The following is a 19,849-nucleotide window of genomic DNA, read 5'->3' as shown; positions in this document are numbered from 1 at the left end:
GTTATATGTTCCCCATATAACATTAAAATGAAGAGTCCTACAGTTTATTCTTATATAGTCTTGATAGGGGAGAGAATATCTTATTACAATTGTCTGTGTTTTGCTTACAGTGCATTTGGCTGCCCAGGGAGCCCTGTGTCAAACTGTTTCCTGGCAAATTAGAGAGATTGCAACTGTGAAACTTTTACTAGTTCTTTGTGTTGCTCAGTGTGTAAGAAAAGTCATTTTGTTTATGTAAACACCTTGATGGGCCTTTTCTATTGCTGTTGAAAAGTAAGATTCTCAGGGTAAGATCTGGAACAAGAAATTTGACAGAAAAGAGAAAAATTGTCCTTTTATGTATAAAAGCTTTGTGCCAGAGTTACCTTGGCGAAGAAAAAGGAATCTGCATAAGCCTGTGGTGTGACCCTAGGCTCAGAAATAAACTAAAGTGGGGGGTGCAGGGTTGTGGTATGGTAGGAGACTGGAGAATAGAGTTGTCTAGGAATATGAAAATATTCACCCTAAGAAACCCTGGGAATTTTTGAGAGTGTTCACTTTTCCACAGAATTTATATTTCAATGTGAAAGATAATCCCAAGAAGGCTGAAAGCTTTGAGACAGACATTCATGGAACATCTGGTCCAAGTTTCTTTCAATGACTCTGGACTATATATGTAACATCATTAAAAAATCACTGTGGGTATGCATCTCTTCTCTGAAATAAGATCAGATGACTCATTTATTATTATTATTATTATTTTGCTTTCCTGGTTCTCTACTTTCCACTTAGATCAATGTTTTGTTTTCTGACAGTTATTTTGGATAAGATGTTCCAGTTTCACCTTAGGTTCATCTCTTTTTTTTTTTTGGCCAGTCCTGGGCCTTGGACTCAGGGCCTGAGCACTGTCCCTGGCTTCTTCCAGCTCAAGGCTAGCACTCTGCCACTTGAGCCACAGCGCCGCTTCTGGCCGTTTTCTGTATATGTGGTGCTGGGGAATCGAACCTAGGGCCTCGTGTATCCGAGGCAGGCACTCTTGCCACTAGGCTATATCCCCAGCCCAGGTTCATCTCTTAAAAAGATCTTTTCTTTGTATTTCTGGTTGAATAATTTCATCTCTGTGAAAAAGTATTTACTTTATCTGCTCTGAATTTGTGGTACCAAAAGGCCGTATCTGTTTCTCTACCTCAATATTAACTGTTAAGAAATGGAGACTGGAAAAAATTCTTTGGATGATTCAGTGGATCCATATGTTCTGAAGATGGAACCCATATTCCTTTGCAGATATATACTGTGTGAAATCATAAGCCTTAGGGATAAGCCTGTGTCTTCATTTGCGTAGCACTTAAAATGAATGCTTTTCTCAGAACTTGGGAAAGTCTTTTGATGATAGTATGGCTATATAAAGTAAATTGTAATAGATATCTAATATCTATAATTGATGTTGCTAATCAAAGACTTTAATCTTTCAATGAAGGTCAAAAGTTTCTGCTGTTAATAAGTGAAATGTATATTATAGACTATCGTTAGCTTTCCATTAAATATATTTAATGTACTAAAACCCAAAGTATTTTAGACATGAATGTTGGATATTATTTTTTTGTTCCTACAGATCGCTCCACACTCCTACTTTTTCCCATAAAAGGCTAGTCTTTATGAGCTATATCAATTAGTTCCCTTTTCCTTTGGCTTTTGAGTGGTTTTATAAGTAAGTGGGAGATATTGACAGGAACCTGGAAGGTATGCGAAAAAAATAGAAATATTATTCTAGACTGTCTTACTGATATAGTTTGAAATTGGCTTTATTTCTCCACTGGAGAACTCAGTTCAGTATGATAACTATAAAGTTGGTTTTGGTAACTCTTTTATTTCCTACTCCTCAGGTAAGGATGGTATTAAAGGTTTCTGCTCTGTCTGCTGATTTCTCTAAGTTTTTCTCATATTATAAAGAACCCATTTATTAAATTTTCCTCTTCTTCCTTCAGTGTAACTCATTATTATAATACATTTACATCTTTAAAAAAATTTACTTATGGAAAGTCCATGATACTCTTATCTCCAATTAACCACCGGAAAACCGGAAGTGGCACTGTGGTTCAAAGTGGAAGAGCTCTGGCCTTGAGCAAAAAAGCTTAGGGACAGTGCCCAGGCCCTGAGTTCAAGCCACACAGGTGATAAAAAAAATCTTCCTCAGACGAGGAATGGGTGTATTGTTTTCTTCCAGACAACTATCAATGACTCTGACTCTGGACTTTTCTTACTCTGTCTATGGGCTCTTAAGAATTTCAAAATCTTCTTGGGTGGCTTATAGCCCCAAGATTCACAACTATAGGACTTAGATGAGTTAGTGGTCAGATAACTCAGTGTTTGATTAAAGAAGCCATATGATTATTTTGGCCCTGTGAGAACCAGATAGGTAATATATCTTCAAAAATCCCTCAGAGTATTTTCAGTCTTGTTCACAAATGAGTATTATTGAGGCCCAGTTAGGGCAACATGGCTGGCCAAGGTCAGGTAGTAAATGCTTCAGTATTCTGATCTTGGATCAGTAGTATTCTCTTTGACCAGGAAGAGCAGTGATGCTGTATACAATGGCAACAGAGAGACAACTCAAACAACATACTAGACAAACTATACAAAGTCTTCCAAAGAAATACTTGTGTTCTTTTTCAGGAGTTGGAATTTAATGCTACCTCTCTTTTCTGTCTTGGCTCTCAGGATATATGTTGCTGAGTTTAAAAGCTCAAACATAGTAATGATCTCATTTTTAGTTTATGATACAAGTATAACTCCCTTTATCATTGAAGATATTTAGTTTTCTTTAGTCTTAATTGAACTATTTTATAGGTATGTAAATCTTATTGCAGTTACTTTAGATTCTTTTAGTAATAGTGCTTAAAGTAGAAGGAAATGGGTAAACAGATATACGCTCCCTGAAGGATGCTTATTTTTGCCATCACTCCAAATTTTCAAGTTTCCCATGGCTTGGCTTCAAAACTTTTCTGGTGTGTTTTTTCTTATAACACAACTCTCATAGGTACTTGGGAGAAGATGTTAATTAGATACCACCAAGAAAACAACAACAAAAAAATCAGGTGATAAGTTGTCTTCTGAAATCAACATATGCGTCTGTTAGATCTATAAAACAACTTGAAAGAAAATGGTACAAGACCAGAACTACTGTTACATTAATATATGTAAAGGCTCTATCAATAGGAAGTGGATGTGATTAAGTTATCATAGGAAATAGAAATCTGGGATGGTACATGTTAGCTGTGTTTATTCAAGTCTGCTAAAGGGAATAGAGAGAAAAAACACTACTAGTCTTTTGACCTGTTATTGAGAGCATCCCAATAAGATAGATATGTAAGACTACATTGAATCAACTAGAAAGTTGATTAACTTGATGTCTTTTGCTATACTTCCAAGCTCATTAGGTAAATCATCTTGAGTGCTATATGGTTTTCTACATACCAAACTATAGGGAGAAAATTATACTGTTCGTGTAAATTAAAAATAATCTTGTCCTATGACAGGTAACTCTCAGTGGAAGTTTAATAAAATAGCTTTCTGTTATGATTTGGTCCCCACATGGTATGAGTATGGGGAGAGAATTCTCTTACACTGAGTTGATTTATTTTAGTTTGTAATGAAGCTTGTATTTTGCTTTGTCACTGAATGAATTTCCATTTTAGTGTCTTAGTCTGTGGAGCTTAATTAGTGTGCATGCATTACTGAAAGGTAGATTTGCTATCAGTGAGTGGATAATATCTGGTTTCAGAGGTTGCAAGGCATAGAGCCAAATAAAACACCATGGTAAGTTCACTGAAGTAATGAGCACCTTCCTGTAAAAACTTGTGGGAGTCAACATGTAGGCTTTCTCCTCTAATGACTTGCTATGAGACTGAGAATAAGTGGGTTTTATTTTATAAGATGATAGGGCTTTTAATAATCTGTCTGCTCAGGATATGTTTATGACGAAGTCATTATGAACCTATTGTAAAATGTAATCATGTTAACTTTTCCCGCTTTTTTGATGAAGTATTTGATCTACATGGTAATAAACCAACTCTAAAAAAGAAAAGTAAAAATTTACCATTACTGTTAAAAGTCATCTCTGATCTACAGCACTGCTGTGTCTCAAAGATAAATACTATCCTCAGTTCTACATTTAACATTTCTTTGAATTTTTTAAAAGATGTCCCCCGTAGATAGATAGTTCTAATTTTTTTCTAATTTTCTCATTTTTGAAATTCATAAAAATTAAATCAGTATTATTTAATTTATGTGTCTGTAGTTGATTCAATTTGATTGCATATTTCATTATATGAGAATGTCACAATTTATTTGCTCTGGTGAATATTTAAAATGTTACTATGAATATTGTTGGAAATGTCAGAAGTTCTTATTTATAATTTTTAAAATTTCTATTGTAAAGGTAAAGTACAGAGGGGTTACAGTTACATAAGTCAGGTAATGAGTACATTCCCTTTCAACAGTGTTACCCCCCTCCCTCATTGTCTCCCATTTTTTCCCCTCCTGATTTCCTACCCCATCAAGTTGTATTGTTCACTGCTGAATTGGTTTACCCTTTGTCCCACCATTTCTGTGCTTCCTCTTCTTCTTCCCAAATTAGATAAGCTTATCTAAAAGACAAAGGGTACAGAAATAAAAAACAGTGACAGAAGGGAATAAACCAAAGAAAAAAGGAAAGCAAAAAGCCCCCATAAAGAGTATAATGAAAAACTTCTTGCTTCCATTTCTTGGAGTTCATTTCCATGAGCATCCTTTTATATGATCACATAGCTATTGAGCCCTTGTGATCCTCTCCTAAGAATATCCTCCTTTGTTTTCATTGTTAGTGTGCTTAGAGTGCTGTTTAATTAATAATGTACAAATGTAAGTATTTGTCTTTTACTATCCATTGGGTTTACCTATAGGCCCATTCTAACAATTACAAATGAGGGAAACCATGCAGTCTATGTTTCTTTGGGTTTGGCTTAATTCATGTAGTATGAATTTTTCCAAGTCTTTCCATTTCCTTACAAATAGGGCAATGTCATTCCTTCTGAAGGAAGCATAGTATTCCATTTTGTATGTGTACCACACTTTCTTGATTCATTCATCCATGAGGGGCATCTGGGCTGGTTCCATATCTAGGCTATGGAAAATAATGTCACAATGAACATTGTTGTGCTGGTGGCTTTATTGTTGTGCTGGTGGCTTTAATTTGGCCTGGTTTGTCGTCAATTAGATAAATGTCCAGAAATGGGATTGCTGGGTCATAATGAAGCTCTATTTTTAGCCTTTTGAGGAACATCCATACTGCTTTCCAGAGTGGACCAATAAGGTTACATTTCCACCAACAGTGTAGTAGTGTTCCCTTTTGGCTACATCCCTGCCAGGATCTGTTATTGTTAGTTTTCTTGATAAAGGCCCTTAACTAGGGTGAGGTGGAATGTCAATGTTTTGATTTGAATTTCTTTTATGGCCAGAGATACTGAACATCTCTTCATGTATCTAGTGGCCATTCTTATTACTTCTTCAGAGAAGTCTTTCTTTAAGTCTTTAGACCACTTATTGATGAAGTTGTTGTTTTTTGAGGATTTTTTTGAGCTCTTAATATATTTTAGATATGTATGAGGCCCTTGTCTGATGCATAGCTAGTAAAGATCTTCTTCTATTCTATGGGCTTTCTGTTTATCTTGCTAGTTATGTCCTTTGCCATGCAGGGACTTTTCAGTTTGATGCAATTCCATGTATGTAGCCTTTTTTGTTTTGTTTTAGTTCTGGATCGTTTGCCCTATCTCTTCCTGTTACATTGTCAGGGTTTCTGTTCTTACATTGAGGTCTTGGATCCATTTGGAATTGATTCTGGTTGAGGGTGATATATAAGGATTTAGGTTCAGTTTTCTGTGTGTGTATAGCTATTTCTGCCAGCACTGTTTGTTTAAGAGGCTGTCTTTCTTCCATCCTTTGGTTTTGGCTCCTTTATCAAATATTAGGTGGCTATAGGTCTCTAAGTTCAAGAAATATGAGAAATTCTTTAGGTAAATACTAGGAATAGAATTCTATATAGGATGCTATGCATGCCTTTAGCTTTACCAGACAATGATAATAATTGAACATATTTGTATTTCCATACAGAGTAAATGAAACTTCTAGTTGAATAAGAATATTATATTCAAACAAAATATAAAATTATATTTTGCTATATAATATACCAATAATAATATTATAATAGATCATATGATATAGATTATCTTATAAAGTATTATGTTTATATTACATTAATATATAACTATGTAATTTAATATATATTTATATAACATTGGATAATATATAATATGCACTATAATATGTAGTATATAGTATAATATATGATATAATATATAGTATGTAATATAAAATATAATTAGTATATATGATATATTATACATACCATGTGTAAAATACATAATGTAATATGATATGTATGCAATATATAAAATTTATTAATATCAATATATTATATGTTAATATGTATTATATAATGGAAATATGATATATAATGTAGTAAATATATTATATAACACACATTATATTATGTATTATATATCTTATACTATTATGTTATATTATATTTATAATGTATAAGTATTATAAAAATATAAGAATATTATAGCATTCCTATTTCTTCTTTAATTTTTTGTATGTATCACAGTTTATTGTGATTTTACTTTTCATTTTTTGTTGGATTTGATAAGCTTTCATATCTTACTGATCATTCTAGTTAGCTATTCTGTGAAATGTATGTTGATTTATTTGCTCATCTTTTTCTAGGATGGTATTAAAAAATCTGTTTCTAGCTGTTACTAATATATTGATACTAGTATTTTACCAGTTACATGTGTTACAGACATCTTTAATTTGTGGCTTGTGCTTTTTACTTTCCTGATAGTGACTTTTGATCATCAGTATTTCTTGATTTAACATGTTGATAAATATCATTCTTCTTTTATAGTTTGTCCTTTTGAAATGTTACAAAAGAAGTATTTCTGTGATTCATTATCATTTGATACCCAAATGTTCATATCTTGAATTTTTGTTGGCCCGATAACTTGATTTTACAACTGCATCAGCCACCTTTCTATCACTGTACCAGCACAACTGAGAGAAGACATTTAAAATGGGTTAAGATTTATTTTGATTCATGTTTTTTAGTGGCTTAATTCCATTATCATGTGGCTTCTTTGTTTTTGGACTCATGCATGTTTATGCAAGGTATCCTGTTGGGGAGCATGTGGTGAGGCAAATTGGTTCAACACATGGTAGACATGATGCAGAGGGAGTAGGACCAAGGATTGTAGACAAGATATACCTGTCTTAGGCATGGCTCCAGTGACTTATTTTCTCTAGATAGGTCCTACTTCTGATAACCCACAAAGTTATAGTTCATCCATTGATGACGTTAGTACCCAATGATACATCATGTATCTGTAGTGTCAGTAGCTGGAGATTGTATCTTTAGCACATAAGCCCATTTTTTTGGGAACATTTCATACTTAAATTATAACTGCAACCATTCCCTTCTTCACATATCCTGGAGTTTCTGAAAGTATGGAGTGTGTTTAAAAACGTATTGTGCAGTATAGTGACCATATTTTATTGTCATATTTTTCTTCTGTTCATTTATCCCCTTAAGACCAGCTAAGGGCTACTACCCTTGAGACAGTTTATCAGAATCTCATATAGCTTGTGTTTGGGTTATACTTTAAAAATTGCTAAACTATAAGTAGAGTCCTATTATCCAAAGATAATTCTCTTTGGGTTTCAGAGCAATTCTGAGATAAGGAGAATAAATTTAGTGTTTTTCCATTTCAATTTATAGATCTGGGGCCATGATTCGGTAGATATTTCAGACCCTTGTGTCTTTTTAGTTGGTCATTTCTTACAGATTACTTAAGACTGAGTAATATCTGGGTTGTGGTATATTTTTCTGTTGCTGCATTGGAAGGATGAGACTCAGTTGTCAAATAATTTTACTGCCCAGGAAACAATGTGTAGAACTCTGCTTTTACAGGTGATAAAATACAACTTTGTAGTGTGTCAGTGACAAATCACCACTATTATTCTAATAATTTTCAATGAATCTGGAAACAAAGGTGGAACTGGAAGCAGAAAAATGCATGAAATAAACAAATAGTTAAACTGAGTGATGAGCCAAGAGGGTAGATAATTAGGAAAGATTAGGTGTGAAGGAACAAGGATAGAATGAAATGTGAGCAAGAGAACAAAAAATTCTACCTGTACATAGAAGAAAAACATAGTGAGAAATGTTATAGAAAGGGGATGAATGAATACGTGATTTTTAAATTAAATACTGAAAGTCAGGTGTTGTGGTGCAGTTTATTATGAGTTTTGAGAAAAGAGGAGGAAGAGAAGCAGAACTAATAAGTAAACAGGAGGGGTTAAATGGCCTATACTAAAAATTAAAAAGCAAAAAGTAAATGGTTCTATTAGGTATACATGGAGAAAATTATAATTACATGATAAAAATATTAGAATAATTAAACAGGGACTGGTTATCCTTGTGCTCCTTCAGGGTCAGATGTCTGGAGCAGTTGCCTTTTGGTGTCTTAAGTTGCCTCTAATAGTAGCTTCTGCATGGCATTATGAGTCAGGAAAAAACACACTAGCTGTGTTTCTGCATAAGCAGGTGGGAAATCCCATGCCTGTCACTAGTACAGTGAGGCTTTTGAACCTCTGGCCACTAAACTGGCAGTGTTGTTCACTGATGTTTGAGATTCTTTGCAGGGTTCTGTCAGGAAGTTCCCTCTCATCTGTCACCTCTTATGATTGACTTATACCTGAATTTTATGGACAAATGTCCAGTGAGTTGTTAGGCAGTGATTACTCTATTCTTAGAATGGGGGAAGCTGGCTTTCATCAGCTCCCTGCCCCTCTCTAGGATATAGTTGATGTGCTTTACTAATGCTAGCCTCTCATACTGGAGCAATTATTGCCTCAGAAATTTCTGTAGTGGAATTAAGGTTTGCTGTTTGTGTGGGCTTTTCTTGTATATAGAAGTTGGCAGTTGACAGGACCACATGAATTTACCTTGTATTGCAGAGATCATTTTCCCCACTGGGGGAAGCCACATGCTGGCTTTTGAGTTTTTCTGTTTTCCTCTTCCTGGGCAAGTTTCTCCACTTTTTTTTTTTTTTTTTTGCTTCCCTATAATGTCTTTTGTTCATGTTGGCAATCTTTCTCTTTATCACTTCTGAATCTAGTCTCTTCTATGACACCAGATTGTTCTTATTCACAGAGTGGAAATGGCAGATGCTCCTAGTTTGCCATCTTGCCCCACCTCCCTTTTAAGTGTTTTTACCAAATGTTCATCCTCCATGTACCAACTCTGTAGCCCTTAGAGATTTCTTGGTTATGCAAACAAAGGCAAGTTGTATGAGCCTTTCAGACAGGTCCACCCTGCTTTCTCTGGCACTAGTAGCCCACAGTAGGAATGTGGGAGGATGTGATATCCACAATAGGTTCCTGAGGCAGGAATGAGGCAGTTAAGATGTCAGTCAGGAGGAATAATATTACATCTTTTTTCAGGGAAATGGAAGGACCTGGAAAAAAATATATTCAATGCAGTAAGTAAGGCTCAGAAAAAAAAGTGCATGTTTTCTTTTATATGTGGAAGTTAGATCTAATGCATAAACACGTGTGAAAACACATGCAGGGTCATATACATATGCACACTATGTAACAGACTAAACTATGGTATAAGAAGAGGTAGATTTCCATAGTGTAAACCTTTTAAAAATTATTTACTTCTTTATTGTCAGTGATGTACAGAGGGGTTGCATTTCATACGTAAGTCAGTGCATACATTTATCATCCAATTTATTACTGCCTCCCTCATCCTTCCCCCCTTTCTCCCTCCCCATCTCCCTCCCCCCTCATGAGTTGTACAGTTGGTTTAGAGCATATAGTTTTGAAAGTATTGCTATTGCATTGGTTTGTCTTTTATCCTTTGTCTCTCCATTTTGATATTCCCCTTCCCTTCCCTAGTTCCCATACATGTATATACAATATCCAGGGTACCAAAATCAGTTACAGTGATATCAGGAGTAAAACCATGGGGAAGAATGACAAAAGAAAAGGTCATAATTTCACATGGTATGTAGAAAATAACAACTTTTTTGAACAATTAAGGTATTGAAAGTGTTTTAAAAAGGTATTTTAAAAACTATTTTTGGGCTGGGAATGTGGCTTAATGATAGAGTGCGTGCCTAGCATTCCAGGAAGCCCTGGGTTTGATTCCTCAGCAACACATAAACAGGAAAAGCCGGAAGTGGAGCTGTGGCTCAAGAAGTGGAATGCTAGCCTTGAGCAAAAAGAAACCAAGGACAGTGCTCAGGCCCTAAATCCAAGCCCCAGGACTGGCAAAAAAAAAAGAAAGAAAGAAAAAGGGGTGGGAATATGGCCTAGTGGTAAAGTGCTAGCCTCACATACATGAAGCCCTGAGTTCGATTCCTCAGCACCACATATACAGAAAACGAAGCCTGAAGTGGCGCTGTGGCTCAAGTGGTAAAGTGCTAGCCTTGGGAAAAAAGCAGCCAAAGACAGTGCTCAGGCCCTGAGTCCAAGCCCCAGAACTGACAAAAAAAGAAAAGAAAAAAAAAACCCATCCAAACTATTTTCATTCTCACTTTTGTATTTGGAGTGTTTTCTGGAGGGCTTTTAAATTGTTATTATGAAGGTAATGTACAGAGGGGTTAGAGTTACAGAATTCAGGTAATAAGTACATTTCTTTTTTTTTTTTTTTGCCAGTCCTGGGCCTTGGAGTCAGGGCCTGAGCACTGTCTCTGGCTTCTTTTTGCTCAAGGCTAGCATTCTGCCACTTGAGCCACAGCACCACTTCTGGCCATTTTCTATATATGTGGTGCTGGGGAATCGATTCCAGGGCTTCATGTATACAAGGCAAGCACTCTTGCCACTAGGCCATATCCCCAGCCCCATGATTACATTTCTTTTTGGACAATGTCACCCCTTCTGTTACGTTTTCCCAGTTTTTCACTCCCATCTTCACACTGGAGTGTTTTGTTTTTAAACAATACAGGATTTTACTACACAGACCTGACTCACCTTTTGTAGATAAGCCACTGAAGTTATGTATTACATCATTTTCAGTAATGTCTACTCTACTATATGTTCTTATTGCAATAGATATTTTGTTAATTATAATGAACAAAACAAAGTCATAAGTGTCTCACAAAGTGACTTCATTTTATTTGGGTATGAGCCAAATCACACAAAAGTGTAGAGTAATAGCAAACCCAGGGGAATCATTTTTTCATTTCTTCATTATAGTGATGTACAGAGGGCTTACAGTTTCATACGTAAGGCAGTGAGTACATTTCTTAGCCAACTTGTTACCTCCGCCCTCATTTTTCCCCCGACTCCCCTGTCCATTTCCCTGTACAATTGGTTTATACCATATAGTTTTGTAATTACTGCCGTTGCATTGGTTTGCCTTATTATTCTTTGTTTTTCAATTTTGGCATTCCCTTTCCCTTCTCTAGTTCCAATACACAATATATATAATATCCAGGTTACTAAAATCAGTTACAGTGATATCAGGGGTAAAACCATGGGAAAGAAAGACAAAAGAAAAGGCATAATTTCACATGGTATGTTGAAAATAACAACAGTGATATACCACTGTTTACATACTTGGAGTTGATTTCACTTAGCGTCATCTTATGTGTTCATATGGACATAGCTATTGAGCTATTGTGATCTTCTGCTAGAACTATCCTAGACATGTACTATTTATTACCAATGAGGGAAACCATAGAGTCTATGTTTCTTTGGGTCTGGCTCACTTCATTTAGTCTTATTTTTTTTCCAAGTCCTTCCATTTTCTTACAAATGGGGCAATGTCATTCTTTCTGATAGAGGCATAGAATTCCATTGTGTTCCATATTTTAGCGATGAACATAGTTACCATTCAAAATAAAATAATTGCTGAGTGCAGGTGGCACATGCCTGTAATTATAGCTACTCAGGAGGCTGAGATTGGAGGTTTAAATCCAGCCTGGGCAGAAAAGTCTGTGAGACTTTTATTTCCAATTAACCTCCCCAAAGTAGAATACTTTTGTTATTAATATGGCTTGTCACCCTTCTTTCTTGTAATTAACTTCAATATCTTGTAACTCTGGATGGTGCTTCTGGATGTCTTGTTACTGCTGCTATGTATGGAAACAAAGGGATGTCTGCATTAGTACTGCTTTCTAAGGCTATCAGCCAAAGGTCGGAGATGTTTATAAAGCAGTCTTCCATACTGTGGTACTTTGCCTGGGGCTAGTTCAAGTCAATCAAACCATTGTATTATTAATAATAAAATGTAGGTATTAATATCAAGCCATATTAACTGACAATTGCATTTTAAACATTATTGTTAAATCTTGCATTGGTGATATTATCTCCACTCTGTATAAGAAGAAAAAAATGAGACAGAGTATAGGGTTGACCTGTCCCAGATTGTACAGTAAAAACTGGATCAGTCTCAGGTCTCCCTGAATACAAAATTATCTCTTCACTGTTCCTTAATGGTTTTTCAAAGAATTTTAACAGCTGGGAATGTGGTTTAGTGGTAGCGTGCTTGCTCAGCGTGCATGAAGCCTGCACCATATAAACAGAAAACACCAGAAGTGATGCTGTGGCTAAAGTGGTAGAGTGCTAGCCTTGAGCAAAAGGAAGCCAGGGATAGTGGTCAGGCCCTGAGCTCAAGCCCCACAACTGACAAAAGAAAAAAAATTTCTCAAAGACTTTTGTTTCCTTTGGTACTATATATTGTTAGGTCTGCCCAGGACAACAGTCCCTCCCTCCTTGTTTACCTGCATGAAACCAGCAATCACCTGACTGAGTCAGCAAAGGACCCCTGACTAGGAGGTCACTTCCTCATCTGCTGAGATCACATCCTAGACTGCCCTGGTCATGCTTTCCTCTGACAGTGAGAGGTTTCCTAGGCTCTTAGATCACTTCCATATCTGCTGTGCTCCTGCCTCCTGCCTTTCTCTATATAATCTGGCTCAACACCAGTTATCGCTCTCTTTCTCTCTTTTCCTCTTCTTCCTTTCCCTCATTCCCTCTCCCTTAGCCAAACAATTGCAACAAGCTTCACTTTCTCCATTCATCCTGCATCATAATAACATACACACCTTGAATAAGAACTGTTTACATTGCTGTCACTCATGTTTTTTAGGTGTATGTTAATTGTTCAAAGGGGTTTCGCCATGATGTTTCACACATGCATGTACTGTACATTAACAAGATCTACCCCATCATCAGTTCTCATTTTTCCCATTTTCCTTTACCCTTAGTATTCAACAACTTTCAGTGTATTAGGTACCAAGGTTTTGTATATAATACCACAGAGGTTATAACGAAGCTATGAACTGTAATGAAGGTGATGAAAGAGATATGGAGTAAAGAATATGATGCGAAGATAAATGGAATGTAATAGGTGCAAGTACCTAATATATTGATTGTATATTTAGAGTTAAGTTGTTTTGGTGAGAAGTGGTTATTTCAGGAGTTGAAAATGGGTAGAAAAGATAAGAGTAATGGGGTTAAAATGGGGAAACTAAGGTAGGCTATTAGTAAGAGAAAAAAGCGAAGAAAAAAAGAGAAACCAAAAAGTAAGGAAAAAAATCTCCTAAAAATTCAAATAAATAACTAACAACATCCCTGCCCCCCAAACCGTGTCAGTTTTCCATCCTTGGAGAGCTGGTTTTCAGGGGCCTCTACAATGTAAATAGATCTGTACTTCCTATCCCACATCCCACTCCAGGATCTGAATGAGCGTATCTCCTTTAGTAGGAGAGAAAGCTCTCCTGTTTCTCTTAAAACCCATTCTTTGTCTTTCTAAGGATATGTTGTCTGTTTCCTGGCAGCATACTAGAATAAGGTAAGAGATCCTTAACACTGCTGTCTGAGGGGACGAGTAACCACTCCTGTGGCTTTCTTTCCAACTATCTTAGGCCATGAGGGGCCCAATGATTAGCCTCTCAGAGATGTGCATGTAGCACCCTCTGCCAACACTGAAATTCTCTTCTGATATCACCCACTCATGCTCACTGGATCAGCGTAGGCAGGCATTCCATGCTTGAGGTAGATGACAGAAACTAGCAGCAGCATTTGTTTTTCTCGGCTTCTATGGCTTCTCTAAGCACTCACTCACTGTAGAATTAGTAACTAGTTATTTTCTCAAGCTACGTTACTGGTTTCCTCCCATGGAGTTGCATATCTGTTATTCCTTTTATGTTGAGCTGGCATGGCACCCTCAGGGGCTAGCCGCTACACTGTTATGCATTGAAACAAAGGACACAGCTGCAGATCTGTTCTTCCCCAAGCTGTACTTGCAGTTCTCTGTATAGTTGATTTATTCTGCCATGGTGTCAGGTACATGGGTCATACCAAGATTAAAACAATAACAACAAAAACAACTTACAAAGGACCTGAGACTTTTGCCTTATTGCTGTGGCTCTGGCTTTGGCTGCCACTACAGAGGGTGATTCCTTCCCCATATTCTGTTTGTGTAAGGATATGTTTTTCTTCTCTTTTTACAGGTTTAAGATGTAATATTGTATTTTCAGTAGTCTCTGTATGCTTATACATGCTTGTCATCCTCACCTAAGCTGAGCCTTCAGCTTTTCTTTATTCTTGGTCCAAGACTGGAACTCAAACTCAGTACTAACACTTTTATTTATTGGCTAGTGCTCTACTAACTGAGCCATGTCTCCATACCCTGAGCTTTCCATTCTTAAGCCCTGTAGCTCCTGTTGCTTCAAGGAAAACTAGAAATGTGGCTATTAGCAGTCTTCCATTTTCAATCTCTAACAACCAAAGTGTCAGTCTTGGGTGTAGGTCTTAGAGTTGAGCTGAGACCTTCGACAGTTAGGGTATAGGCCAAGAGATTGGGTCTCCAGTTCCAGACTGAGACTGTTAATAGCTCAGGAAGAGATATGGAATTCAGGCCTTGGAATTCAGGTTGAGGGATTGTTTTAACTCTTTTCTGACCACTTCTCTTGCCACTACCGCTTCTCCTTTTTTCTGTGTTACGATCTCAGCAAAGGAAAGCAAGATGACGCCAGAGAAAGTCTCTCCTGGGACATAATGTTGCAATACCAGGAAGATGGCACCAGAGAGTGTCTCACAGTAGTTTGCCAAATAACTGGTACAGCCTGCTTATATAGCCCAAATGGGGAAGATTAACAAATGTAACAACTGCAGAATCCTTTATTCAAATGAAGTACTGTGTGTGCACAAATCACAGCAGTCCTTTATGCAAATAAAATTCTGTGTTTTACACCAATTATAGGTCTTTTGTTGGGCCACTGGAGGAAGTAGTCCACTACTGATCTGTGTGGAAATGAATTCAGGATCATTTGGGTTTCTGTGGGGGAATTAATTTCTCTGACTAAGTGAAAGACTTAGCCTCTGCAACACTTACTTCGATGCCTCTTTAGCATACTAATAGGCTCTTGGGAACATATTCCCAGTAAGGAGTTTTGTTGTGTCTGCGGGCCAAAGGGCACCACTCCTTGTCAGGAGAATCTCCCCTTCCCCCATACAAAGTCTCCCTGAGGAGACTGGTTTGACCAGCTGCCTTTAGTGGTAGATTCTCAATATAGATAGGACAGCCTCTCCTTTGTAAATAGCAAAGTCTCCTCCCAAGTAATCAGGGCAGTCTCATCATAGTAAACAGGGAAGTCTAATCTAGATGAATGGAGTCCTGGTCAAAGTCTTGAGCAAACAATAGGTAGGTAGGAAATAGCTCAGCCCTAGATAAGTAAACTCTCTTTGAAGCAGCAAGCTTCTGTAGTAGATAAACTTCTGTATTAGTTTCCTCCCAGTAATGGCATTCCTCAATTTTTATAATCGTAATGGATCACATGCTGTGTTAGCCTTTACCCTTGAAATTGTAAGTTGATTTCTAACCATATATAAAGCCTGGCCCTCCTGAAATAAAGTATGCATTGGTTCACTCGCCTTGCATCCCCTGTGTCCTGACAATGGTTACAGTTACTCGGGTCTAACAGGTTTCATTGAGATTTTTTTTTTTTTGCCAGTCCTGGGCCTTGGACTCAGGGCCTGAGCACTGTCCCTGGCTTCCTTTTGCTCAAGGCTAGCACTCTACCACTTGAGCCACAGTGCCACTTCTGGCTGTTTTCCATATATGTGGTACTGGGGAATTGAACCCAGGGCTTCAGGTATATAAGTCGAGCACTCTTGCCACTAGGCCATATTCCCAGCCCTTCATTGAAATTTTTTTTTTTTTTTTTTTTTTGGCCAGTCCTGGGCCTTGGACTCAGGGCCTGAGCACTGTCCCTGGCTTCCTTTTGCTCAAGACTAGCACTCTGCCACTTGAGCCACAGCGCCACTTCTGGCCATTTTCTGTATATGTGGTGCTGGGGAATCGAACCCAGGGCCTCATGTAAACGAGGCAAGCTCTCTTGCCACTAGGCCATATCCCCAGCCCCCTTCATTGAAATTTTTAACGGCAAAACATTCAGTTCAAACTATTCACTGAGACAATACCTTCAGAAGACAAAACTGTACTTCAGAGTGTAGGTTCTTAAGTATGTCTATGGAGTGTTGAAATTGCTGGTGCTGGCATGAGGGCATCCTATCTGGCAATGTGGGTGATAGTCCTTCAGTCAGGACAACTAGGGCCCCAAGGAAAGCTTTAAGAGTTATTAGTTTAGGAGTCAAATTGCCCCAGGCCCCAAATATGTCAGGACACTTAAAAGAAAATAAATATTTAAAGGGAATGCATATAATAAAGGTTCATAGTTAGCATTAGGAATTCTTTAGTAGTACTTTATATTGCTCAGTAATGTTTAAGTTGGGGTTGGAGGTGTGGCTTAGGTGGTAGAATGCTAGCCAGTGAGAGAAAAGTGGCAAATACCCTGTTTGAATCTTAGTCTCAGACCTTAAAAATGCTTAAATCCTGTCCCACTGACACAGAAATGTGAGTGCCTACAATCTGTACCTAATACTCAAATCACAAACTAGATTGTCTCTAGAAACATATTTCACACTAAACAAAAAGTGAAAATGGTAAATGTTTATCAACTGATAAACAGATAATCAAAATGCATTATAACCAAGCAATGGTTGGATTTTAAAGGCATTTTGCAGAGTGAAGGGTGTCAGAAATAAAAGACTGAATATTATATTGTTTTATGTGTATGAAAGACGCAGAAAAGGTAACATTTAAAGAGACAAAACATCTTCTGGTGTTTACAGTTCAGGATTGTTTAATCAGGGTAGTAAAAATGGTCCAGTGATAATTTATAGGGAGAAATATTCACATTGATTTTTATTATGAAAATGTACATTCAAATATGCCGAACCCATGGAAATAAATAGGTGATTTTTATGTATAGGAAATTTATCACATTAAAATGTTAAAAAGAAGAAATTAAAAAGAAACAAAAGAAAGAATGTTTTGAGTGGATTATAGATAGCCCTGTTAGAACCCAAACCTAGGTCTGATGCTATTTCTTCCCTTAGTGAAGGGAAGAGTATTTTTATTTCTTCCAGACAGCTCAACAAGAAAAGATAGCAGTTCTTTGGAACAAGAAGCTTCAGTTTGTTCTAAAACTAAGCTCTGTTTGTGTTCTTAAACTACTCATTGCTATGCTAGTTATGTAATCTGTGATTATACCACTTGTACCACCTATGTATTTTCTATGTCTGTTATCAGGCTGAGATTATTCTGCCACCATGTACCTTGATATTTTCATTTTTTCATAATTCTCTTCTTCATGTATGTTGTCATATTTTCCTCCTAATTATATTGAGAAGACAGGTATTATTTCATTTGCACATTACTTAATGGGAGAGAGCAGGTTACTGTCAGGGTTAAGCATCTTCAGTTGATTCTAAAATTGGGTCTCTACTTTGTGATCTTACTCTACTCTGTTATGGTAGTCATGGTTGCCTTCACCTGCTTCCTGTCTATGTAGTGACTTCTGGTGGCTAAGAGGCCCCACCCCCCATGAGAATCACTGAGGACAACTGTTACCATGGCTACATTGTTACATACCTGGCAAACATCTTTGAAATTGCCTCAGTAACCTCTGAACCACCAGAGAGGTAACAGCATTCATGGGGTAAGGTCAGAGGTGTCTGGTAGATTGGGGACAGCCTGCTAGTTTCATCTGGGCAACAAGTTAAGAACTTTGGAATTCTGTGGCTTTTACGTTACTAGAAGTACCCATTATCCCACAAATTGGTTCTAGTGTTCTTTATTTTGCTGAAGTGCAGAAGATCAAGGGCAAAGATGTTTAAGACACGTGTTTTGGATATGCCTGCTGTAATTTTTGATAATGGTTCAGGAATGTGTAAAGCAGGCTTTTCAGGAGAAATTGGGCCTCGTAATATCATCAGCTCTGTTGTGGGGCATCCTAAATTCGACATACCTTCAGTAAGAGCCAATCACAAGACGTACTTTGTAGGAGAAGAAGCCCAGCACAGGTATGATAGTTTATATTTACATTACCCCATTGAACGTGGTTTAGTAACAACTTGGGATGATATGGAGAAACTCTGGAACCATCTATTTGAGTGGGAGCTAGGAGTCAAACCCAATGAACAACCAGTGCTCATTATTGAACCATCCTTGAATCCAAGAGACACCAGAGAGAAGATTGCAGAAATCATGTTTGAGAAATTCCATGTTCCTGCATTGTACCTGTTTAATCATGCAGTAGGGGCACTTTATGCCTCTGCTTGTGTCACAGGCCTGGTAGTGGAGAGTGGAGATGGGGTCACTTGCACTGTCCCTGTCTTTGAAGGCCACTTCCTGCCTCATGCTGTCTCCAGGCTCTACATGGCAGGGAGGGATATAACTGAGCACCTCATTCGTCTCCTTCTTGCTGGAGGATATACCTTCCCCTGTATATTCAACAAGGCCTTGGTGGAGGAATTGAAAGAGAAAGTGTGTTTTGTTAGCGTGGAGCCTGAGAAAGAAACACACAAGAGATGGTCAGAAGTTCTGGGACACTACACACTGCCAGATGGGAATGTCATCCACATTGGGGACCGTCTCTGCCGCTTGCCTGAGGTTCTTTTTACACCTGACCAACTAGGCATCCATGATCCAGGACTCTCGAAAATGGTCTGTAACAGCATTCAGAAATGTGACATTGACATCCAAAAGAACCTCTTTGCTGAGATTGTGCTCTCAGGAGGTAATACTCTATTCCCTGGCCTGGAAGAAAGGCTCATGATGGAACTGGAATTGCTGGCTTCCCAAGGGACCCCCATTAAGATCACAGCTTCTCCTGACAGATGTTTCTCTGCATGGATTGGTGCATCTGTCGTGACATGTATGAGCAATTTCAAGAAGATGTGGGTCACTTCTTCAGATTTTAATGAGTTTGGGAAGTCTGTTGTTCAGAGAAAATGCTTTTGAGGATCACTGAATACAGCAAGCAGCTCAAAATTCCAGGAATATTGGGATAGGGCTTCCTGTACATCCATTGGGTTTCAGTAGGCGGTTCAATAAAAATGTTGTTCCATCTAAGATTTCAGTTCATTCTTTGCAGCTTGAATAGCCACTAATATATGTCTTTAAGTGGTGCTATTCTAACATTCCTATACTATTGACCTTTTAAATTTTGTTTTCTCTTAGGAAATATTGGCTCATGTGTTGTATACACTTGCAGGGTTGACATTAACAGGTGCCTGACCTTTAGTCCTAGATAGATATTATGCAAAGTGAACAGGATCATTGAGAAAAGTATGTATCATACATAGAATGAAGCAGAAGTGACACTACTGTCCTTATGTCTCCAACCCATTTCAT

General features: G+C 37.5%; 1 protein-coding gene across 1 annotated transcript; it reads left to right on the top strand.

Annotated features, from left to right (window-relative positions):
• Window positions 1–18,322: 18,322 nt before the first annotated feature.
• Window positions 18,323–19,456, top strand: LOC125343900 (actin-related protein T1-like). The gene has a single exon (XM_048336483.1). The coding sequence runs from the start codon at window positions 18,323–18,325 to the stop codon at window positions 19,454–19,456; it is 1,134 nt and encodes a 377-aa protein (XP_048192440.1).
• Window positions 19,457–19,849: the final 393 nt, after the last annotated feature.

The sequence above is a fragment of the Perognathus longimembris genome, chromosome 28 (assembly GCF_023159225.1).
Source record: "Perognathus longimembris pacificus isolate PPM17 chromosome 28, ASM2315922v1, whole genome shotgun sequence".
Lineage (NCBI taxonomy): Eukaryota > Metazoa > Chordata > Mammalia > Rodentia > Heteromyidae > Perognathus > Perognathus longimembris.
Note: the sequence above shows the minus strand (reverse complement) of the source record. Positions and strands in the feature narration are given on the sequence as shown.